This window comes from Littorina saxatilis, linkage group LG15 (assembly GCF_037325665.1).
Source record: "Littorina saxatilis isolate snail1 linkage group LG15, US_GU_Lsax_2.0, whole genome shotgun sequence".
Classification (NCBI taxonomy): Eukaryota; Metazoa; Mollusca; class Gastropoda; order Littorinimorpha; family Littorinidae; genus Littorina; species Littorina saxatilis.
This window is the reverse complement of record NC_090259.1, coordinates 25,063,070-25,088,524: the sequence shown is the minus strand read 5'-3', so window position 1 is coordinate 25,088,524 and position 25,455 is coordinate 25,063,070. Positions and strand designations below refer to the sequence as shown.

Sequence of the window (25,455 nt, the reverse complement as noted above, 5' to 3'; positions counted from 1 at the left end):
ATCTTATTCCTTGTCGGTTCCTGATTCCAAAAACATATAGATATGATATGTTTGGATTGAAAACACGCTCAGAAAGTTAAAACGAAGAGAGGTACAGAAAAGCGTGCTATCCTTCTCAGCGCAACTACTACCCCGCTCTTCTTGTCAATTTCACTGCCTTTGCCATGAGCGGTGGACTGACGATGCTACGAGTATACGGTCTTGCTGCGTTGCATTGCGTTCAGTTTCATTCTGTGAGTTCGACAGCTACTTGACTAAATGTTGTATTTTCGCCTTACGCGACTTGTTTTTCTCTTTTGCCAATTTTTTAATATTTTCTAGGTGTGTGTGTGTGTGTGTGGCGGAGGCGGAGAAAAGAATAAGGAACAGAAACTTTTTCTCTGTGTGTCACATGACCTGACAACTGCATTTTTACATTTAGTCAAGTTATGACTAAATGTTTTAACATCGAGGGGGGAATCGAGACGAGGGTCGTGGTGTATGTGTGTGTGTCTGTGCGTGTGTGTGTGTGTGTAGAGCGATTCAGACTAAACTACTGGACCGATCTTTATGAAATTTGACATGAGAGTTCCTGGGTATGATATCCCCGGACGTTTTTTTTCATTTTTTCGATAAATGTCTTTGATGACGTCATATCCGACTTTTCGTGAAAGTTGAGGCGGTACTGTCACGCCCTCATTTTTCAACCAAATTGGTTCAAATTTTGGTCAAGTAATCTCCGACGAAGCCCGGACTTCGGTATTGCATTTCAGCTTGGTGGCTTAAAAATTAATTAATGACTTTGGTCATTAAAAATCTGAAAATTGTAAAAAAAATATTTTTTTTATAAAACGATCCAAATTTACGTTCATCTTATTCTCCATCATTTTCTGATTCCAAAAACATATAAATATGTTATATTTGGATGAAAAACAAGCTCTGAAAATTAAATATATAAAAATTATGATCAAAATTTCTTTTTCGAAATCAATTTAAAAACACTTTCATCTTATTCCTTGTCGGTTCCTGATTCCAAAAACATATAGATATGATATGTTTGGATTAAAAACACGCTCAGAAAGTTAAAACGAAGAGAGGTACAGAAAAGCGTGCTATCCTCAGCGCAACGAATACCCCGCTCTTCTTGTCAATTTCACTGCCTTTGCCATGGGCGGTGGAGTGACGATAGTATACGGTCTTGCTGCGTTGCGTTGCCTTCAGTTTCATTCTGTGAGTTAGACAGCTACTTGACTAAATGTTGTATTTTTGCCTTACGCGACTTGTTTAATCTTTAATTTAACCCTTTTGAGTGTTTATATGTCTAATCCTTTTAAGGATGGTTTCTATGAGTGGCATGACATGTTGGATCAGATGCACAACAGTGGTGATAATGCCTGTTCATGCACGCATGCACACACATTCACACACGCATTCATGTCACACCAAATTCGTAACATATTTGTTTAAACTTATAAACTGGTTTATTTTCACACATTCAAACCATTGATTCTACTATGCACAGATGTATCTATATCTACAACAAAAATAACACAAACAAATACATCTTAATAATGCGAATTAAACAAAATTCTAATATCAAATATTCATTATCCTAAACAAGTGATTTCTCAACACATTCTATCATAAAAATGTAATTAAGATATAACGTTTTTGACTGCATTCACGTATTTATCAAAACAATGCCATTGTACTTATGCCATAAAATTCTCTTTTCAGCATTAGAAAAAAAACTGTTTTCTTTTGGACTATGGCATCACATTTTGAAAACCAAACTTGACCACTTATTTCAACAATTGTCTTTTTGAAAGAAGTAGCTTTCTTTGCAAATCAAAAAGAAAGAAATTAAGACGTGAGAATGAGGACTGCTGTGTGGCTGCAACCAAACAGAATATAAATATTTTAAAATACCGGAGCTCGCTACAGTTTAGTAGATAACGTTTGGTGACAGAAGTTGGCAAAAGAATAAAACCTCTTTGAAATTACTGGAAAAATTGCTGTCATTTCTGCAGAGTTATCAAACTGTTTCACTTAAAAGAAAAAATGATGTTAAGAACTGCCATAAACTTCAGAAAATAGCATCAACTCACATGGCCAATCTTGAAGAAAATGAATCATAGCAAATCCCTTTGTATTTTCACCGTTTTCTTCTACTTCATTCAAATTAGGACTGATGGATATACTCTGGGTCATATGTTGAAACGTACCTGCTGCTGGCCTAGACTAGAACCATCATACACAAACACATCTTCTGTGCTTACTACATATTTGATAGGAGAGTGCTAACAACATTACACAGACAGAAACAAGCAAACTAACAAAAATGACTGTATTTCACAAAACAAAGAGCAAACCAAAACACTTAATTTACAAATAACAGCAAAAAAACACGATCTTTCAGTATTGCATGCAGTTCTTCATGACTGATTCAAAGTGGTGAAAACAGAACTTTATTAGCACCCTGAACAACACAGTATAGTTTATCACACGATTGGTCGTCAGAAACTCAAAAAGGGGTAAAAAAACCAAAACCTGATATTTCATCCGTCACACAAAAATTAAGGCACATGATACTATTAAAACGAAATTACCAGCAGCAAATTTGACCGTAAACACTTCAGGCTTAAGCAATATTTGAACACAAAAAATAACTGCCAAAAGTAGCAATGATGTACAGTATGGATTCAACAAACCAACCAGAAAGATGAAACCCTTCTTGTATCTATAATTAGATTCCCACATCAAGTTGTTACTGATATGGAAAAAGAAAAAAAATGTCCGTTGTTCATATCCCTAAAGCACAATGAACAACAATAAAGCTTGCAGTGCTGTTGTAAAATTGATGACTATGTTTGAACACTTGCAGAGTCGCAGAGCTAGCTGGTTTACATCAATACTGCAGTATACTCGAAACAAAAGGAATGCAAACATCTGATTCAATACTAGCATGCAGATAGAAAGAGATATTCTTATGAGATTTTAGCTCGCATATCTATGTAACTGGTTTAGTGTAGCCTAAACAAAAGTAAATGTTTAAGACTATCAAAAACTGTCACTCACTCACAAAAATGAAAACATGCTATCAATCAAAACAGTGATCATATAAATGTCTATGGTAATGACTTGCTTTTGAATATTTAGGTAAAAAGGCACCTTGCAGACCTGTGTTTGGTTATTTTGTTAGCATAAAGTAATGATAAAATACACTTAGTCTAGAAGCTTAGGTCAGTTCCCATTCAAAAGTTTAAACGCCAAATACAAATACTTTGCAAGAGGCATTGCAGTTCTTCACAGAGATGTCAGAAACGTTGTTCCAATTCATTCTTGGCAGTACAGCGAAGGCAGCTGTGTAATACACTGTGTAAGAAAATGGTGCTTGATATACATTTTCCCCCCAGCATTACTATCTGAAAGTGTGTATGCACATTACTTATCTGCACATATCGTCATTAATTCTTTAACTTATTATTGCGACAGGCATGAAAGTGGAGAATTTTTAGCATCAGGAAAAAACCCTTACTGGAGAAAATGTGCTTCCGCCTTTTTACAATTATACTCAAAATGGTTTGAAGAAAAAGAAATCCAAGTAAAAACCCACAGGAAACCATTCAGAAATTTCTGATTTCCTGACGCTAACTTTCTTCCCTGTTGTGATCATTTCTAAGAATAACAAACACTCTCTCGGTCTGTGTTTGTCAACTCTACCCCAACCGGCGTTGTGGCCAGCCTTCATGCATACTTGTTTTTTTCACCATTGCTTCTTTTCTTTTTTACAATATTCTACGCACAGATAAAGAATATGTTAAAATGACATTGTCAGCATTGTTGTGAGTGCTAGTCGATGAGAAAGACAACACGGATGATGCAGTGAGTGATGATGTCATCAAACAGGTGTCTGTGTGTTCTTGGCGACCACCTCCGACTGGAAGTGATTCTTGCAGTACAACTCTCCCTCCGACTGCGCATAGTTGTTCAAGCTGGAACACAAGAGAGAGAAAAGTCAGCTGTACATTTATTTACCATAATATGTAAGCACAAGCATATTTGCATATCACTGAGACTCCTAGCAGCCTTCTCCCTCCCCCCCCCCCCCCCCCACACGAACTAACGCACACATTAACACAAGTCCTGTAGCATTATCTGAAGAGAAAAACTGAATTATCAGAGATTCCTCGAACTTTTACGTACTCACGCCAACCCAGCATCAAAACATAGCGTCATAGGCACAGACACAGTAAAGACACAGTAATGAACTCCATGGCACACGTACAAACATAGGTACACAGGTTATAACATCAAAACACATGCACGTACACACAGACAGATAAACTTAAAAACATACAAACGCCCTTTCCCTCTCTCCATCTCTCTCTCACACACATATACTGACATATTTGTTGCCCAGCACACTCAGCAGTTACTGACTCACTTAAGTGACATTTTGCATGTTTTGCACTTGAAGCAGAGCTTGTGGAAAGGGATATTTCCGGCCTCCACCCGTTCCTGTGCGTACACCGTCTTCTGGCAGATTCCACACTTCTCACCACCACCCTGTAGACACACACACAACGTAAAAAATGATAATAAAGTTTGTGCTTTATCTATTTATCAAGCCGCCATTATATGGGGCTTACTGGATTCACTCTGTCTGTTTGTTTGTTTGTTTGTTTGAGTAGAGCGGGCGGGTGGACCATGTCTTACAAACAAGTCGGGTAAGACTTGTATCTCTGGGTCAATTAAGCTCAAATTTCGTGAAATTGTAAGGAATAGGGTTACACGGGTGTATGCAAAAAATTACATTCCTAACGAAAGTCATACAGAAGATATTGGCTAAAACGCTCTTACAAACCAAACCAAGGGACGAAACCCGCTGGCAGAAGCATAGGTTATGCGGGAATTCCCGCACGTTTACTCCCCTTAGAATGTGTGTCGTTGGTTTTGTTCAATTTCATTTTACGTGCTCCGATATTTAAATGCTTAGTTGGGCAGTAAGAGTGGAGTTTGTTTTATTGGTGTGTGTGGTTCCGTGGTACGGACTCGTTTGCCAAATAATGTTTTGGTCTTATGTTATTTAAGCCGCCATTAATATATAAATTGGGCTTACTGGATTCACTCTGTCTGTTTGTTTGTTTGTTTGTTTGAGTAGGGCGGGCGGGCGGTCGATGTCTTACAAACAAGTCGGGTAAGACTTGTATGTCTGGGTCAATCTCTCTCTCTCTCTCTCTCTCCCTCTCTCAGTACTCCCTCTCTCTTTCTCTCTCAGTATATGGTTTGAAACTGTTAAGCGTGACTTAAGGTCGTGTATTAGGTCACAGGTCAACTGTTTGTGCAGAGACGGTATCCATGTCCTACCCCCGTGTCATCACGGGCGGCTTTTTGCCTGTTAAGGTCAATTCTTGTTTTGAGAGGGGTGGGAGGGCATGCTTTCTGTTGTTCTGGTAGTGTTTGTGCTTGTCTTTAGGGGAAGGGGGAAGTGTGTGTGTTGGTGCGTGTTGTGTACATTTGGGTGTATGTGTGTGCGTGCATGTTTGTGTGTGCATACACACATGTTAGGGTTTGAGTTAGTCCCTCTGCATACTGGTAAAGATATGGGCAACAAGAATTAAAACAGGAGATTTTCTGTCTTCTGCTTTTCCTGGTTATGTTGTGTTATGTTTAAAAACAAGTTTGATTCAAAATTCCCAGGTTTGAAACGAATGCGCTATCCCTCTGCTGCTGTAAAAACCTATGGCAGTTGAACATTCACGGAAGAAACACAAAATAAAAAAAATAAAAAGAATTAAGAATTTTTGTGTGCTATTTGCACAGGAACTACAACACATCAAGTTGCTGACTTTCTCCAATTGGTTTTCTAAAGATGCCTCTCGTATTTAGCCAGGTAACAGAGTACACCTGGCAATTGACAAAGGTCGTTTCTATAGGTCATAAGATAGGCCACACAGGGGCAACAGGTGTGGTTGCTTTTATTTTTACTGTGATCGGTAAGCCCACCTTTCTCCCGTTCAGTCAGTGATCCCCTCCCCTCCCCTCCCCTCCCCCCCCCACTCCCGTGTATCATGTGTTTGTGTGAGTAATTGTGTGTGCTTTTTCTAACAAATTTGCTAATGCAGTTACAATTAATCATATTTCGTTCAATATATCAGCAGTTGTTGATTTTGTGGGTCATAACCACTGAGGATGTTACAATTTTCCATGGGCACTTTCTGCAGCAAAATCCATCCCTTGCACCTGAGCTAATTTAGATATTTTGCCTCAAGTTTCAGATTTCATCTCCTTGCGCAATGCCGGCACTGAATGTCACAAAAATACACAGGCATCACCACTGCATGATGGTAAAGTTCATCCATTCCTACTTAGAGCATGTCAGCATGGCACCCTGTGTATAAAAAACACCTCTATTTTTCGTTCCCCCAAGAAACATATTTCATGTGCAGGCAGTGACACTTGTGATAGCACAAGGCATCCAAAGACAACATAAATGCTTTGTTTTGAGAGTCTGGTGACTCAGTGGATGCTGAGTCTATACAATCAAACCCCACTTCAAGCCCTAACAAAAATCTGAGAAAATCATATCTTAAATAACAGGGAGGGATCGCGAGTCATAAAATTGGAGGTAAATTAGATGTTTTGAACAGGACGTCTGATCAAGAAGAGTCTTAAAGGGAGGTAAATTAGATGTTTTGAACAGGACGTCTGATCAAGAAGAGTCTTAAAGGGAGGGGGGTGTCTTAAAATGGGGGCACGTCTATTAAAGTAGGGTTCCACCGTCTCAGTGTAGAGCAGAAGAGAGCTTCGCGGTGGCTTCCGATGTTCCTTAGTTATCACAGAATGACCTTTTCTCTGCGTACCGACTGTTATCTATCTAACAGCACGTCTGCAGCTGTTGTTGGCGGTGGCTGCAAGAAAGCACTTTCTTGTTTGGGAAAAATGGTTGATGCTGGGTATTATGAATAATGAATATTGCAAAGTTTGAAGGATGAGTTGTGCGGTTCAAGAACTGAGGTCTGAGAGTATTAGTAGAACACTGATCAATACATGTAGCAGAAATTAAGTCGGTTCGAGATAATTAGAGGGGGGGGGGGAGGAGAGAGAGAGAGAGAGTTAAACACTAACTTAATGGTTCAGTTTTACACCAACATGCTCCACCCCACCCCCTCTCTCTCTCTCTCTCCCGGCTCTTTCAACAGACATGTAAGTGCTATGCTAAATGTGTCTGTGTTATTGTGAAGTGGGTGAGTTTTTTTGGTTCAAAAACGGAGACCTGACAGTCGGTGGCTAGTAAGCAGAAAACAGATCCACAGAAAAAGTTATTTCGTTCGTTATCTGAAGAATATAAGGAGGAAGACAAACATACATGTACGTGCAGAAGGACAGGCACGGACATACAGATACGCACAGGATCCCTTCTGCCTTGCACGTCTCTCTCTCCCCCCCACCTTCCCTCTCTCTCTTAAACAGACAACCTATAATAACATAAGGAGTCACACAAGCATTCTTTTGTGGTAGCAAAAAGAACGTGACCCGAACACATCAGTGTTAGCTGAATGGTCTATTCTCTTCCCCTTCTTCTCTCCAGCCAGAGCTGTATGTTTGTGTAGGGGTGTGGATAGGGTGGGGCGGTGGAATCAGGGATGAGAAAGAAAGTTGGTATGTCTTTGTACGACCTCTTCCAGATCTGTTCATCCTACAGCAAGAGAGCACAGGCACTGGTTTTGAGAAAGAAGAAGAGAGAGAAATTGGTGGCGTTGCTCATGACTATACACTCAACCCCCCCCCCTTGTTTTTGTAATACTCCGGTTTTAAGATCTCCCCCGTTTTAACACGTTATTTCTTCGGATTTTCTGTTTAGAAAGTCTATAAATTTACCTTCTCACCCCCACCCCTTGAGACTTGATTTTCTCAGATATTTATTTGGAAGTGCTGTGTCGTGTGCCTGTCCCTGCGGGTGCCAGTTGTGCCTGAGAGCCATCAACACAGGCACCCAGCGTCAGTTCAAAATCATTTCATGCACTGGGACACCTATTGCAAATTTTAGAGCAATTTTGCAGGTTAACTGTCAATGTAAGTTAATTAATCCACACACAAAAACGAACCAGTACGCGTGGCCAACACAAACAGCTCCAGAATAATTATATAATTATCCATACCCAAGACAGATGGTGTGAAACGTGCACACACGGATACACCTCCCACACACACACACACACCCGGTTGAGGGGATTCGCAGCAAGATAAACCTATTACGCATTCCCGCAAAAGTAGTATACTAACCGTCAACCGAATGGTGAATAACGATATTATAATTATACCGCGCCGCTCTTTTCGCTTAGCGCCCATTACCAGTGTGTGCACTTGACCTCAATTTCTGACTTAGTCGCTGTAGTCTTTATTACTCACAAGGGGCCGTCTCAAAAGCGAAAGTAAGAAGACCGATAAAACCTAGACTGCCGCGTAATTTAGGTTACGTTACATTTCGGAGTAGCCTATCAACAAGCTATCTTCTACGTCTCAGTTTCTCAATAAAATTCCACTACACAAGTACTGTCAATGCAAAATTCTATAGTTTAGATGTATATCAAATCAGTTCTCTCTGTGCGTAAAATATTGATCATCGTCAGTGTCGACAGTGAGTTTCTGCTTCGAGGTAAGATAGCAAAAAAAGCAATTAGATTACCGAAGCAGTCTGAATTATTTGTCCGTGCGTCCGTCTCACTGAGTCCTATCAAAGTGTGTGTGTGTGTGTGTGTGTGTGTGTGCGTGTGTGTGTGCGCATACGGATGTGTCCGGTCTGTACGCGCATCAGCGACAGTGTGTGCTTACCGGATGTCCGGCCTGTTATTCTTTGTACCCGTAGTCAGTCACGGTCTCATGCAACCATCAAACTTTCAGAACTGACACTTCATTTGAGCTGCCTGCGAAGCGTACGAACACACACGCACTGGCCAGATCAGATTCAACACCTTGTTGTTCAAAATCGAAGCCTCAGTTGCATCAGTATCACGCACGGCTAAGCTCCAGAGGATTCAGTGTGGCTTATCGATCAAGTTGCGCCTCTGGCCCGAAATGTCAGCCAGTGAATTAATAACACAGCGGGTACGCCTCTAATTTATTTACAGCGATCAACTTTAACATCAGATCGAACACTGGCGCTCACTTATGTAACTTCAGCAGGACAGACGACGCACTGCAGATTATCCCAGCCCTCTACACGTTTCGTGAAAGGAAAACAGGCCATATACTCGTCATAATCCCTATCGCAGCATCAATAATATGCAGTGCGTCGTCTGTGCCGCTGAAACTGCGCAGGTATATTCTGCCCTTAACCGGCCCAGAGTGTCGGAACCATGCACCTGTTGTGCACTCAAGGATGTGAAAATCCGCAAACGAGAGGTTGACATTTTTAGTTCAAAGAATCAATCAATCAATATGAGGCTAATATCGCGCGTATTCCGTGGGTACAGTTCTAAACGCAGGGATTTTTTGTTTAATTTAAAAAAAATTTTTTTTACAGAAGTACAGGGAATACAAAGAAGCTGAAAACAACATAAAGACTGCATTTATTTGAGAGAGAAAAAAATATGTTTAATTCTTTCATCTAGTCCGTTCCCCTAGCCACAAGCAAGTTGCAACTTTAACTTGATTTCATCGCGGCTGTAAATCTTGAGGCATGATGGTTAACAGCAAAGTAGTCCATACTACTTCATGCACCATGACCACAATAAGTTAACTTACTGAGTTACCAGGCTGCAAAATAAGGGCTTCGAACCATAAATTCTGCCATGTTAAGTCTTGCCCATATAGTGATATACACTACACGTTAGATCGTAGCCGGTGTGACGTTTTCATCTTTCGCCGTGTTGATATTTCGCTTCTCGGCCTCGTTGATCTAGTATAAACTCTACACTGAACAAAAAAACACCCTTCGATAGTACTGATGAGCGACCTTGTGTACCTTACATTCTTGGGGCCAAATTTGTCCAACCAATTTGTTTTATTTAACTTAAAAATTTGATTCATCCTAAAATGTTTTCCTTCTTACTCAAGGGACGTAACCACTCAGTACACGTTTTCGAAGAATTCGATTTTGGGGGTGAAATCTATTAAATTTTACCACCAATTTTCTTCACATGCAAGAAACTGACATGCTTTTCGTCCATAAATAATTTCACTTCTTAATTTTACCAGGAAACAACATTACAGTCTTGAGTATATGTCGAGCGGGGGAAAATATGTATACAGGCGAAAGATGAAATCGTGACAAACGGGCTACACATAACAACAGCAGAGTGCTGAAATATACAGGCATGAGACCAAGGGTAGGGCGGATGGTGGCGAGAGAGGTGAAAGGACGGGGAATGTTTACAGTGCCGTGTGCCAGGCTGTGAGCAGTGCCCGCCAATGTTTAGCTCAGGCACCGTCGCGGCAGACGCGCCTTAGTTCTCTGCGGGAAAATGCAGCGCGCTATTCTGGGCATCTGGCCAACAGTCATCCTCATCTCTAAGGCAGACTGATACCAAGAGGTGTAAGTTACACCCGCCTTCAGGCTCAGGCATTTTCAAACGCTCGACTCAAGACTATATAGAACGCATTTAAACAACAATCAACACCCTCCATGTAAACGACTGTGAAAAAAATCTGGGACGCGACCTATTAATCATACACCGAGACGCAAACTTTCACACTCGCAGTTGCGGGGAGTTCGTCACGCATGACTGCCCACAAAGAACAACACTGCCATATATGAAACTGAGATTCGAAAGCGATTGGGGAGCTGGAATGCTTGAAGGCGAAAAACACTTTGTCAGTTTGCTCTGCTTGTGGCGAAGGTGGTACAGTAGAACCCCTCGTTTAAGACTCCCCCCCCCCCCCCCTTTTTTTTGATTTTTTTTTAGAACTTAAGTTTTCCAGATGTTCTGTTCATAGCGTCTGTAACTTTATCTCCACCGGCACGGTTGGCCTAGTGGTAAGGCGTCTGCCCCGTGATCGGGAGGTCGTGGGTTCGAACCCCGGCCGGGTCATAAAATTGGCAATCTAGTGGCTGCTCCGCCTGGCGTCTGGCATTATGGGGTTAGTGCTAGTCAAAGCAGCACCGCCCTGATATGGCCTTAGTGGTCGGTTGGGCGTTAAACAAACAAACTGACAAACAAACAAACAAACAAACTTTATCTCCTTCAAAGACCTGATTTTCTCACATTTTTCTTCGGTCTTGCAGTGCAGGGGGGGGGGGGGGGGGGGGGGGTGTGTTGTAAACTGTCACTGTAAACACATTTCATGTGCCACGAAGGACTAAGTTCACGGACCCGCCATGTAAAACAAGAATTAATGTGTGAGCTAAAGGGGTACTAAAATGCTCCAGCCAGAGACAGTTCATAAGTGTGCCTTGCTTCTAAGGTATGAAGAAATAAGTTCATGGACACACCATGTGAGACTGACACAAATGAGAGACTGTAAACTCGAAGGGAACCTAAAATGGTGGAAGCACAGACACTTCGTAGCCTAAGTTTGCCCATCCTGAACTCAGGTCAAAGTGAGTTACTTCCCTTCGGGTCTCAGCGTGGACCGATGATTATCAGAATGAAGTTTGCCCTGCTCAGGACGACGGATGTAACAAATTGGATGTGCCATGAAGAAGTTCATGGACACGCCATGTCAGGGAAAATGGCAGGGATACTAACAATGTTGAATGAAGACACAGACACACACACACAAAAACAGACACTCTAAGTTTGCCCTGCTTTTTATCTAAGGACGAACGTGAACAAGTCTGACTGAAGTGCCGTGGTACATTCGGTTTATAGCCCTCTTAAACAAGTGTTATTTGAGGAGTGCTACGACAAGTGAACTTCATCGTATCAGCAGAACAGCACATTCATAGAAAGCGAGCAAAACGCGTATCAGAGACGACGCCTGAAGGGTGTGGTAACACTAACAGTGAGAAAGGGACAGTAGTATTTGGGGTATACATTGTGCCATAAAGTAAAGTAAAGTAAAGTAAAGTAAAGTAAAGCTTCCCAATTTACATGATGTTGACGGTTCAAACACAAACTTTATTGGAACGGAACGACGGAGGCATAAGCTAAGCGAAACGGCTGAGAGAGAGAGAGAGAGAGAGAGAGAGAGAGAGAGAGAGAGAGAGAGAGAGAGAGAGAGAGAGAGAGAGAGAGAGAGAGAGAGAGAGAGAGAGAGAGAGAACTGTAAGTGAAATCTAAACAACGAAGTGACTGTGGTAAGATCAGTGAACAAAGAATTACTGTACTCACCGATACAAGAACGACACAAGACGGATACGAATTTTCGCTTATGAAAGCTTCATCAGGAAAAACAAGAACACAAAAGACAACATCTAGTAACACGGAACGAACAAGGTTTGAAAGAAAATGGAAGGGAAACACGCAGTTCCTTCCCTTTTTTGCGTAAGATGTAAGATGATCAGGTCTTACAAGGGAGCGAGGAACATTTACTGACCTTGTGAACGGAAAATATCCAACTGTGAGAAGTCTTAAAATAGGAAATTCTTAAAAGGGGGTTCATTGTTTGCAAGGAAGTGTACACAGCAGTATGCGTTTGTTCAGTGTTCGATATTATCGATAGTTCTTGACTCAAACGGCATCATTACAACATTAACGTCTTTCTTTTGTCCCTATTTAGCACTGCGTGTGTGTTTGAATAAGTCCGAAAATAAAACTGCCGGATGAATTTTCAAAGGGCTAATCATTCTATTTTTCTTCCCAAACTGCTCGATATTGAAGAAATACACAGCATATATCCCAATGTGGCGGTACTGAACGTCGAGCATTGACCTTTTACATATTATGCCGTTAAAGAGACATCTATTCAAGTACACTACAGACACTGCAGTAAAAACTCCACAATGAAAGGGCTTTCGGTTCGATTCATTCGCTAAAAATAACATTTATATCGTCATGTAATTCGTCACAACGGAGCGCTCATGTAAATGTATGTGCTACAAGTAAACCTGCTGTTGCCTCAGCGAATGACCACAGCACGACTGTCCAGTAGGGACCAGGTGGACACGAGAGGACGTTAATCTCAAAAGAACAATCGAATCTATTGTAAATTAAATATGTATCTTTATTTTCTAAATTGAATTTCCTGTTTCAGCCCCCCCCCCCCCCTCCCCAAGGGTGATCCCCGCCCCCTCCTCCTAAACAAAAAGAACGAATCTGCTGTTGTAAATATAATTTTTCTTTATTTTTTAAACTGAATTACCTCTTTCTGCCCCCCCCCCCCCCCCCTCCAAGGGTGAGTATTTTACGCTCACTTCTGACCATGCCGGCAGTGATCTTAGCGTAATTGCTACTACATGTACTGGTTTAATCAGAAAGCACATCTTTTCGGTAGTATTTCCCACAGGTGTGTTTTACTCCTCAGCTATTAGCGAACTGCGAAAAGAGGAACAGTTAGCCTCGCATCTAGACTCTAGTGTCCCGCTAAACACAAATGGAGAGCTAAACTGGTTAGGTGCAAATAGAGAAAGGTAGAGACGGGGGGGGGGGGGGGGGGTGTCAGGCAAAGAGAGAGAGCTAGACTAGACAGAGAACACAGAGAGCGAGAGAGCGAGAGAGAGCGAGAGAGAGGGGGAGGTCTGGGGAAGTATTTGCTCCCAAAACACCCGGCGTGTGTTTGCTTTTTCTGTTTGGGTGAATCATCGCCCGCTGAGAGAGACTAGGGTTTAGCGGGGGTGTAGTGGGGTACTGTTACAAACGTAGCAGCTTTCTATTTTCTCTCATCTGAAATATCTGATATTCTACCCAAGTATTTCGGCTTTCGGCTTGACCTCATCGCCACATATTCAGTGTAGCCAAGGGAACATCAATAGTACCGTGGGGCGTCAACGGGAAGAGGAGAACTTATCCAAAATGTGTGTTTAGCTGTTTTGTTGTCGTTCTAAAGTGTTGGCCAGGCTCGGATTAAGCCGCTGGACCCACCCACCCACACACACTGGGGGGGGGGGGGGGACAACGGGGGGGGGGGGGGGGGGGAACAACGGCAGTAAACACCGTGTAGTAATTACAATTAGTATATTCGCCGTTCAAATACCTGTTCAGTAGTGCGTTCTGGAAATAAATCATTCACTGTGCTGCATATAGTTGGTTACTAAATCACTCGTTGCATGAATCAAATTGCTTCAATCGCTGTACAACTGAAATAATAAATGTTCACTATACAAATAAAGTAACGCTATTCAGCGCCGCATTACTTTTATAACTGTATTCGCAGCATTATCAAAGTCACGGCCTTTCAATGCAAAACTGCTTTCCAAGTCAAACAGAGGGTTGGCAGGGATCGGTTGACTATTGACTCATCGTTAGCAATTCAAAATTAAGGTTGGGCTATACAGTTCCGAGGGTGTCGTCTGGAATAGCTCTTTCTTTGTTATACGCAAATCGACAGATGGAAATGAAGTCAGAATTAGAGGTACCAGCTCCTCCGAAAGCGGCGTATGGCTGCCTAAATGGCGGGCAAAAACACGAGTGTACGTGGGAGTTTCAGCCCACGAACGCAGAAGAAGAAGAAGAGGTACCAGCTGTGTTATCCCCATGATAGCAAGAAAACAATCAGACATTTCCTACAAAACAAATTGTTTAGTGCAAGATTTAATAATTTCAAAATATACGCACAAAGCAATAAAAGGACAAAATAGTAAGCATACACAAAATTAGAACAAATTAATGATTTGGTCACGAACTAACTTGTGCAAATTCGATTCTTTTATCCCTCTCACTCAATTTTGAATTTTTGAATAATTGCGGATAGTTGATTTTCATTGATCTTGGCATTGAATGGCCCGTGCGGGTGTGTCTCCGTGTGCTTTGCGTGCCTGAGTCTGTGTGCATATGTGTGCGTGCATGTGTGTTTAATGACGACAGTCGTTCATTTTTAAAGAGTCCAAGAGGATGTGCCCACCCGTTGCATTAACGACTGGGTCAAGCATTATTACGGTACCTGCGACAAATAAAAAGGACGCCATTGGCAAAGTGTTCCCACATTGCAGGTGGCCTGTCACGAATGGTATAAGTTGTTCACGACAATAGACAAAGAGACTACAGAAGACGTCCTTTCTAAGGAGGTGTCCTCTCATCGCAGGGGCCTCATATCGCAGGTACCACTGTACTGCTTTGAAGTCCACAAGCCATACATTGAAAAACGTAGGGTACCATGGTCACCACAGATCGACCCGGACAAGGTACGGACAGGACCTACGGTCGTAAGATGGTTATCGTGAGGTCCATGGTACTGTGGGGTACCCTGCACATGACACTAGCGATTTATCACAGAGTGGGGTGGACATTCCTGGACATTGTTTGGGTAGAAGGGCCATGTATACACTGGTGTAGGTTACAGGTTGAAATCAGCGTGGCACAACTGAGTGTGAGTGTGTACATGTGTGTTAGTGTGTGTGTGTTTGTGTCCGCTGGGGGGGGGGGAGGGAGCTAAACTTAGCGTGGGACAACGGAGACTGTACGTGTGTGTGTGTGTTAGTGTAGGAGTGTGTTAGTGTGTGTGTGTGTCCGCTTGGGGGGGGGGGGGCTAAAGTTATCCAACGCCTGGTAACCCACGGGTTATCTGACGTCCTGAAAGTGAACTACAGACAAGAAACCTTGGTGACACAAGCGAAAGCTTTGACAGATTCCAGAGAGGAAAGTGAACTAGAGACAAGAAACCTTGGTGACACAAGCGAAAGCTTTGACAGATTCCAGAGAGGAAAGTGAACTAGAGACAAGAAACCTTGGTGACACAAGCGAAAGCTTTGACAGATTTCAGAGAGGAAAGTGAACTAGAGACAAGAAACCTTGGTGACACAAGCGAAAGCTTTGACAGATTCCAGAGAGGAAAGTGAACTAGAGACAAGAAACCTTGGTGACACAAGCGAAAGCTTTGACAGATTCCAGAGAGGAAAGTGAACTAGAGACAAGAAACCTTGGTGACACAAGCGAAAGCTTTGACAGATTCCAGAGAGGAAAGTGAACTAGAGACAAGAAACCTTGGTGACACAAGCGAAAGCTTTGACAGATTCCAGAGAGGAAAGTGAACTAGAGACAAGAAACCTTGGTGACACAAGCGAAAGCTTTGACAGATTCCAGAGAGGAAAGTGAACTAGAGACAAGAAACCTTGGTGACACAAGCGAAAGCTTTGACAGATTTCAGAGAGGAAAGTGAACTAGACAAGAAACCTTGGTGACACAAGCGAAAGCTTTGACAGATTCCAGCGAGGAAAATGGCGCTTTGCAGACATCAACCTTTCGTCGACGTTACTGCCGGCAAGAAACAACAATAGCAAATGAATAAACAAACCAAATAAACAAAAACATAGAACCCTCTCTGGCAAAAGATCCGGCAACAGACAACGAAACACAAACACTCCACGTCCGAAGCATAAATAACACACCTATCAAGATAAATCATGTCACTGAGCGTTTTGCCGCAGCGAATGAAAGCCTACATCATTATACACCTCGAATTTGCAGGGAATGCACATTTCGCACAGAATGCACATATTGCAGCAAATATGAATACCGCCCTCACTCAGTGTGTCGGCCCCTGGGTGAACCGAATGTGGCGTACATATTGTTGCATTCTTCTCCATGCGCAAGCACGTTGCAGGGAGTGTGTGTGTGTGTGTGCAAGGAATGTGCACATGTCACCGACTGCGGAGAGATCATTATTCATGCACAGAGTGAGTCGTTAGGCCTAAAAAAATAATAGGTGTGGTTACGGTAACCCGACCTACCCTATTTTTAGGGGCCGACCCTATAACTTTTTTACATTTGTCAAAAAAAAAAAAAAAAAAAAATTGAGTACAGAAAACGCAATGAAAGCGAAAGCGCTCGAGTCGCACACTTATTTCCCTGTCAAGTAATTTTAATGTTTACACATTAGAAAAAAAAATACAAAAATAAAAAGTGATTGCCTACCTTCCTACCCTATTTTTGTTTGTTTGGCTATGTTACCTTAACCACAACTATTTTTTTTTTTTTGTGCCTTACACCCACTGGCGTAATACGTAGCGGCAGATTGTGGTGTTGGGATTTGTTGTTCGGCGCTCTGAGCTCCCCTGGGTGCAGCCCATAGGTTACAACTCAGTTTGAGTTTCTGGTACATGGAGTCTACGAGAGACAACAATGGCGTATGCATGGAACACCACAATGTGCAGTGCACAGATGTCACCTCGGGGTTAGCTGCTAGTCCAAAGTCTATATTACTTTATTAGACAGCTATGTAAGAATTAAATTAATTATGCGGCGCACAGATTGCCACTCAGGCTAAATAGCTAGTCCAGAGGCAGTCTGCGAGGTGTCTAAACCAGGCGGCTGCGTTTGCCACAAAGGTGCCAGTTTCGTCACAAAGAGCTCGATTGGTAATGCTGAAAATTCGATTCTAATGACAGAGATTGGGCATTCAGGAGAAAACCAATAGAACCGATCAAACAGAGGCAAAATTAATCAGTACAATGCACTGTCGCTATACAGCAACCGCGCGCGTGTTTACTTGGCTTTGCATTCTATTTCAATAATTTCCATGACAGGCTTATACGAAGGCAGTTGGCTGAATAGCTGCAAGTATCGATTATAACACTTTCAACAATAGCGACCAATATAATTATACTGTGTTTATTGATTGTGTGTGACGAGCCAAAAGAAAAGTCTTTTTTTACCCACAGTCCGACAACAACGTGTATTGTATTGTATTGTATTATAAACTCTGCCAAAACTTGAAACTATTGCATTCTGATCCTGAAAGTTTCGAAGCAATCCATTCAGTTATTGCTGAAATACAGGCATGGTACCCCTCAAAGTGGACGCAAAAACTTATCGTTTTCTACTGTTCATGCGCTCCACACCTGCATCAGTAAAAATGACATAACACAAGAAATACGCAAGATAGCAAAAGAAAACAACCTTTTCTGGATATGTAATTGATCTGGCTTTCTCCTCGTATGTAAAGCTTGTCAAGTTGCTACTATTCTGAATTGTTGTCGATTTTTTAATGGATACCCGACGTTTTTATCAGGTCGATTTTGGGGGTACCTTTACTTCGGCGGCGGTCACGTGACACCTAAAAGACAAAATCTTTGATCCGAAAATTGTTCCCGACAGCCAAGTGGAGGGCCTTTAATAGCATAGAAGGTTTCAATAAAATGAAATGGCACGGGAATGAATGTTTTTAGTTGGGGAACGAAAATGGGTGCAATAAAAATTTTTTGCAGAGTGTATTGTATGGTATTGTATTGTAACCAGAAAAGATTTGCTACACGGTTGAGAACCACCGCCCTACGAAACCTACTTTTGAACTTACAAACGTATACATATGAACCAATGCAATTGAAATCTTTGTTGGTAGCTTTTCTCAGTGTTATTCACAGGTAATTATTTGACATTCAGAAGTCTACGTCGAGCATATGTTCACACGGCCAACTGATATGAATACGAGTATAAAGCTGAAATGAAACAGCAGGTGCTTTGATGTTCAAAAGGCCGGATGGTTGTTTAAAAAAAAATTGAAATGTACAAGTCGGGGTGCATGGCTGAACTAGAAATCGCATGGGGGAAGGAACATAACTTCCATTAACGACAGTCACTAACTACTGTGGGATTGCTATTACATCAAGATGCATGTCTTGAAAACTTTTGCGTAAAAGATTTAAAACAATATTGCCAATAACAACACCATTGACCATTAATGATAATGATAACTAACAATATTGAATATTAATCCTCAGACTAACAATTTGGAAGAAACACCTGGATAGGGAATGTTCATCCATTTCAGGCGCCTGTGCGGGGTGTAGGCGTGTACGAAAGCCGCAATGTGTGCATACTCTGCCACCTTTCATCTCTAAAGATGCAGTAAACATCCCAGCAGGTACAAAAACAGCGTCCAGGTCCCACACAACACATCAACATCCTCTCTGCCAACTTGAAGGTGGTAGAGTGGAGGTGAAAGCAACGAAGGAGAATGTTGGAGACTGTGTGGGTGTGGGTGTGGGGGGGGGGGGGGAGGAGGAGGGTTCTATGGGTGTCTGGGTGGGGGTAGTGAAGAGCAATTCAGTGCCTGACGTTGCCAGGGAAACCAGATAACGTTGAAACACGCCCTCTTTGATAGGCAGAACGGCGCTATTGAACGCTTTATTTCTATCGAGCGTCGCTCAAGTTTTACTCAGGACAGGAGAATATACAGGAGGATGCTGCTTTGTATCACTGCATGGATCTGTCGGGAACCGAAAGAGCGTGTGCAGTGGTACATACAAGAAAGAAAGTTTCCAATTTCGTCTACAGCACCGACTGCCAAGCATGTGTTCCTTTGCCAACACCATGACTGATGGATGGATATATATGCGTAACATAATCATCAAGGGATTCTGCCTCTTTGAAGTATCAGTCTTGCACTAAACCATAACGCATGAACGAATGCTTGGGGAGTAAAACTGACAAGCACCAATACACTTGTCTTATCAACTTTATCTTCCACAACCACTGTGACACAACCGGCACAGAGAGATACACCTCTTTGCTTACGCGGTCGTAGCGTTACACCAGCCTCACAAAGTTATCGATGCGATTTAGAGAAACGGGTTAATCTACTCCTAAACTATACCCAATCAAGATGTACAGAAGCGGCGGACAGTCAAGCCGCACTCTAAACAGAAGTGTTCCACTTTTGAACACATTTCTGGCCCACGAAAAGCTGTGGAGATCAGCAACGTCGCTGCGGCGGACCGCGGATTTCGTCCTGCAGACTGGATTGACAATTTAGGATGGCTGGGAACGCAGAAGAAGAAGAACTCATTTCTGTAACAAGTTTTGAACACTTTGTGAAAGTTCTGCTGACAAAAACAGCACACATTATGTTTACTGGTCTTTAAATGAACACTTAAAAACACTATGTGTGTATTATTGTGTGCCTATTTTGAAAGTAAAACTATGCACTGTGTCACAAGGGGCCCAAGGACTGTTATGCCGGAGTGGAAGTAGAGATAAGCGCCTACTTCCCAAGAAATGCTCCATATGGCTTCGTGTCTCCAAACACCTCTGACAGTCAAATCCAGCTCCTGGCCTTCACGTGGCGGGCCCTGTCTTCGACTAACAGGAGAAGGGATGCAGGCGGGTCCCTGGCGCCTTAAAACCAGCTGCTTCGGGCAGATGGGGCTCGTCAACCTTGGATGGTCGCTCATCTAGGAGAAGGACAACTCCGATTTCAAAACCCGCACTGCCTTGTGTGCGCCTTGGGAAAGGCAAAGGCTACGAGAAGGAAAACTTCGACAACAAACCCGGGTAGAGTGGACTCGACAGCCCAGCAAGGCAGCTACTCTTGGGGAGGAGGCAACCCTGAGTAAGAACCTCAACCACCGAAGACGGAAGACAGCAGCCAACTTGGCGTGGGGAGAAAATCGGCTGTCTACGCTTCCACGATAATATGGCCGTACAATTATCTTTAAGGGAATACATCGAACGCAGAAGAAGAAGAAGAAGAAGAACTGTGTCACAAAGTGTTCAAAACTTGTTACAGAAATGTGTTCAAAAGTGGAACACTTTCACTTTTGTTTAGAGTGCCGGTGAGGCAAGAAAAGCAACTCGTCGACAGCGACCCCAAAGAACAAACAACCATAGCTTCACACAACAAAAACAGCGTCAATATCCACAACAAACACCGCAGAAAACCACACAACAACGTCAAAGAACAGTCAACGAACGGAGAGTGTTGTCATGCAACCACCAACGAAATCGAGACAGACTGCCAAGACAGATGAACACGTAAGGCCCCCCAAAAAATAGGTCTGTTTACGGTAACCCGACCGACCCTATTTTTTTCGCGCGACCCTAGACTTTTTTTGGGGCATTTGGGAAAAAAAAAAAAATCTAGTTTTTTTTGCAAAATAACGTAAAAATATGGTTTTTTGGAGAAGAAAAAAAAAATAAAAAAATCCCGACCTACAGACCCTATTTTTTTGGCCTATGTTACCGTAAACAGACCTTTTTTTTTTTTTGGCCCAATACAATCAGACCGTGTGTCCATCCGTGTGTGCTCCCGAAAAACACACAGAGAATATGTGCGTGTTTGCTCCATGATCTTAGGGTTGAAGAAATGGGGCTATCTCGGTATGTGCATGCCATGATGGGGCAATGTTCTTTGCAAAACAGAATGCTTTCTTTCAGGAAGGTGAACGAACTGTACGAGTTACCAGGGTCGGATAATCATGACTTCTACCTGAGCTACAAAGACTATAGTCTTGCCGCATGGTGACGTGCCATGCCCTCCTGGCAGACCCAATAAATCTGAATCTTCGGTAACCATCCCAGCATAGGTGAAGTAAGTAACCACTACCTCCTGGTCGCTACAGAAAGGTGAATGAACTATAGAGCTATCTGAAGTAATCATGACTTCTACCTGAACTACAAAGACCCCTCTTTCACGGTGACGTGCCATGACGGTTCTCTTGTGCGGACTGACAGGCCGAGTCACCGCTGTGAACCTTCGGCAAACATCCCAGCATAGGTGAAGTAAGTAACCACTACCTCCTGGTCGCTACAGAAAGGTGAATGAACTATAGAGCTATCTGAAGTAATCATGACTTCTACCTGAACTACAAAGACCCCTCTTTCACGGTGACGTGCCATGACGGTTCTCTTGTGCGGACTGACAGGCCGAGTCACCGCTGTGAACCTTCGGCAAACATCCCATCATAGGTGACCAGTCACTAAGTACGTTTTAACTGACGTTCCTCCCAACGTGCGTCAGTCGGTTCCTTGACCTTATAGCAGCATCTCGATGATTGAACCTTTCCAAAGTAAGTTTGTTTCCACAGGCGCTTGGTGCAGCATTTAAAAGCTGGTTAATTGCGATACTGCAAACACAAACGAAGATTCATAACTTATCGGTGCACTGAGCAACAGACACTGATGTACAGTAATTCGATGCACATATTGTTGTCGTGTTCTAAACATTTTTTAAATTTCTTCAGTTCAGACGTTGGCTCGAAAGCACTCATCTAGTGCTAGTGGGCCTTGAAGAGGCTAATTAGACTTAAAAATCAAAGCCTATGTAGTGTCTGTGCAAACTCCGTTTCAAACGCCTGTACGCCTTTAGTTCGCCGCATTGTGTAACAGCCTCCCAAGTTAGTATATTTGATACCCCCCCACCCCCCCCCCCTCTCTGGGCCCCTCCCCCTTCAGTAACACTACGGGTTGATGTTCTGTATATATATATATATATCAATAACGTCATTCTCTGGCGGGGAACAAAGTTAGCATGACGGATGTGTAAAGACAAGGAGGTGGTCATTATTGACGGTGATTTATGTTCCACTTGGCGCTGTTTGTTGTCTACTTGGTGCGTGGTACTATAATTGCCATGTAATTAGTGTCTCGGCGGTGTACATCAGAGGCCGGTTAAGGTAGTGGAACGAGTTGTTGTTTTCGTCGTAAAACAAGACATAGGCCTACTGATTCCTCAGCCTCGGAGTGTGTGTGTGTGTGTGTGTGGTGTGCGGTGTGTGTGCGTCAGTCAGTGTGTGTGAGTGCGTGTATGTGTGTGTGTGTGAAAGACAGAAATAGATAGCTTGACTGAGAGGGAGGGAGAGAGAGAGAGAGAGAAGAGAGAGAGAGAGAGAGAGAGAGAGAGAGAGAGAGACTGAGAGAGAGAGAGAGAGAGAGAAAGACGGGGGGCCGGAAGGACGACTACTGAGTGCCTCGAAGGTGTCTCATTCCGTATTTGCTCTGTCTAGTTTTCAAATGATTGAGTGACTGTGTAACATTTCAACAATAATAAAGACGGACACTGAACCACACTGTCAGTGTTTTCACTGTCTCACATACATAGCCAGCAGTAGTCTGCAAAACGTTTATCGCAGCATAATTTCATGGAAAGCTCCGCCGTCCTGACTTTCTTTCTCATGCATCCAAAGAAACGTATCCTTGGCACAAAGGGTCAAAAATCCAAAAAATAAGCCCTTAAAAAAATATGCCCATATTTTTGAAAATATGCCCATATTTTTGAAAATAAGCCCTTATTTCTATAAATAAGGCCTTATTTTAGAAATAAGGCCTTAAATATTTACAGCCATAAGGAAATAAGGGCATAATGAAATAAGGCCTTATTTCTGTTAAGGCCTTACTGAAATAAGGCCTTATTTCTGTTATGACCTTAAAAAAATAAGCCCTTAAAAAAATATGCCCATAAAAAAATAAGCCCTTAAAAAAATATGCCCATATTTTTCTGCGCATCGCTACTGCGCATCCGGACATTCGAAAGCGCGCACAAACTCGCCTCTCGTTCAAAACATCCGTCATAACATCGAGCGGATACAGCATGGCTTCACGCATTCGAAAGCGCGTAAAAACTCGCCAAAACCCCAATTCTCTCGCAATTTGCAATTTCAGCACAAATTCTTCTCAAAAATTCATCACGATCTCTGAACCCCCCATTCGCCATGTTTCTTATGAGATCTCTGCGCATGAGCGGCGCAGCCGAATTCTATTCAGCTTCATGATTGGTCAAAAAAATAAGGCCTTATTTTTTTATGCCCATATTTTTTTATGCCCTTATTTTTATTAAGGCCTTACAGAAATAAGGCCTTATTTCTCGTAAGGCCTTATTTTCAAATAAGGGCTTATTTTTTTATGCCCATATTTTTTTAAGGGCTTAAAGATTTAAGGCCTTAATAATGGAAAATAAGGCCTTATTTTAGAAATAAGGGCTTATTTTCAAAAATATGGGCATATTTTCAAAAATAAGGCCTTATTTTTTTAAGGGCTTATTTTTTGGATTTTTGACCCTTTGTGCCAAGGATAGAAACGTTTATCGCAGCATAATTTCAAAGCACGACCCGAACAGACAGTGCACATCTGTTCAGCCCAAGATATCCATTTCCGAACTGTTGGTCGTGGTTGCTAGGGCGTTTACAGAATCGGAAAGGCCGGGAAAGGGCGCCAGTGTGTTGAATCATTCACCGCCGGCATTCGTTGCCGTTTGAATGCAACAATTACTCGGTGCAACGCTGCCGCTTTTTTTTCCCCCTTTCCGGCCAACATTTCTTCCATTGACTGCAAGGGCGGATCGGGGGGGGGGGGGGTTACACGGGTTACGTAACCCCCCCCCCCCCACCCCCCAAAAAAAGGCATTTTGGTAAGAGGTTTCAGAGGTAATTTATTGGCTCAGGATGCACCAGATAGCTCTATTTTGCTTCTTTGGATAAAAAAATTTCCGGGGGGGCATGCCCCCGGACCCCCCTAGAGGCTTAGGCGCCTTCGGCGCCGTCAACTTGTATCTTCGCAGTCATTTTGTAACCCCCCCCTCCAAAGTGAATTGATCCGCCCTTGGACTGAACCGACGTGCTAAAGAGTGGTTTGTTAGAAATGGAAAGTGTCTGACGGTTAAACTGGCACACCCTTACTTTTAAAAGACACAGAATTTCAAACGATTGCGAAATTTTTGCTAACAGCAGACACGGCCGCGAAAAATGAAGCGGCAGAGCAAGAACACGCAGACAGCTACATTATACTGATTTGAAGCCTCGGCTAACGGCTGAGTATTTTCAGGCCCACAAAATCCCAACCAACAAAACTAGGGTAATTCATTGCAGAGAAAGTTCGCTCAAAAGTTATACTGATTTCGATCATCATACTCAATAAAATAGTCAAATCTGGAGTGAATGCCAACCAAGGACAAAGTGATTTTTATACGACCCCTGGAAAGAACTTACAAACACTTTGGCACCTCTTTCATCCGCGTCAGTATTTGTCACTACCATCGAAAAGCCAGATGTTTATATTCCTCGTGCACAACACAGTAATTATCAGATCACTGATAACAAAAAATAGTTTATGGAGAAAAAAAAAGTCATTGCACTAAAATTGTCTATGACTCAACTGGCGAACAAGCGGCTGTAGCTGAAAGAATCAACGCGTCTGGCGCAACTCAAAGTTAAAACAATCAAGCTGTACTTACGAATTTGGGAGGCATGTTGCTTGATTATTTGACTGGGAGTCAAAAGATAAAACGTCTGGATGATAGTTACGATTAGCGGGTAAGTATGAACACCTCTGCTTCTGACTGGAAAGTACGGTTTGTTTCACACAAGACGACGGAGTTTTGCACACGTCTCTAACAATTTCTCTATTACTGCCGACATTCTATTGGTCATTTCAGAGATCTGCAGCAAGTATCTCTGGTCATTTGCACACGGTCCTTCAACGTTGCGTCACTGTAGTGTAGCAGACGATGACTGGCTAAGCAGACGACAGGATTGAAGAAAACGAAACTACAGTTGATGCTTTGTATCCGGTTTCACTTTTAAAGACAGATTATCATCTAAATGTTACTGTTATTACAGTGTGGTAGTATTTCTGTGTACTGGAAACATTTGCATATTTGAGTTAACTTAAGCTCTTTTACGCTGTCTCTGACATGATATGTGAAAGGTCAGTGAAGTGCCAGAGG

General features: G+C 42.5%; 1 protein-coding gene across 1 annotated transcript; it reads right to left on the bottom strand.

The window, feature by feature from the left end:
• Nucleotides 1-1,437: 1,437 nt before the first annotated feature.
• LOC138948908 (uncharacterized) lies at nt 1,438-25,121 on the bottom strand. Its single transcript, XM_070320541.1, has 3 exons — nt 24,964-25,121; nt 4,427-4,548; nt 1,438-3,974 (listed from the first exon to the last, which is right to left on the bottom strand). The coding sequence occupies exons 1-3, from the start codon at nt 24,976-24,978 to the stop codon at nt 3,881-3,883; spliced, it is 231 nt and encodes a 76-aa protein (XP_070176642.1). The 5' UTR covers nt 24,979-25,121; the 3' UTR covers nt 1,438-3,880.
• Between the last annotated feature and the right edge of the window lie 334 nt (nt 25,122-25,455).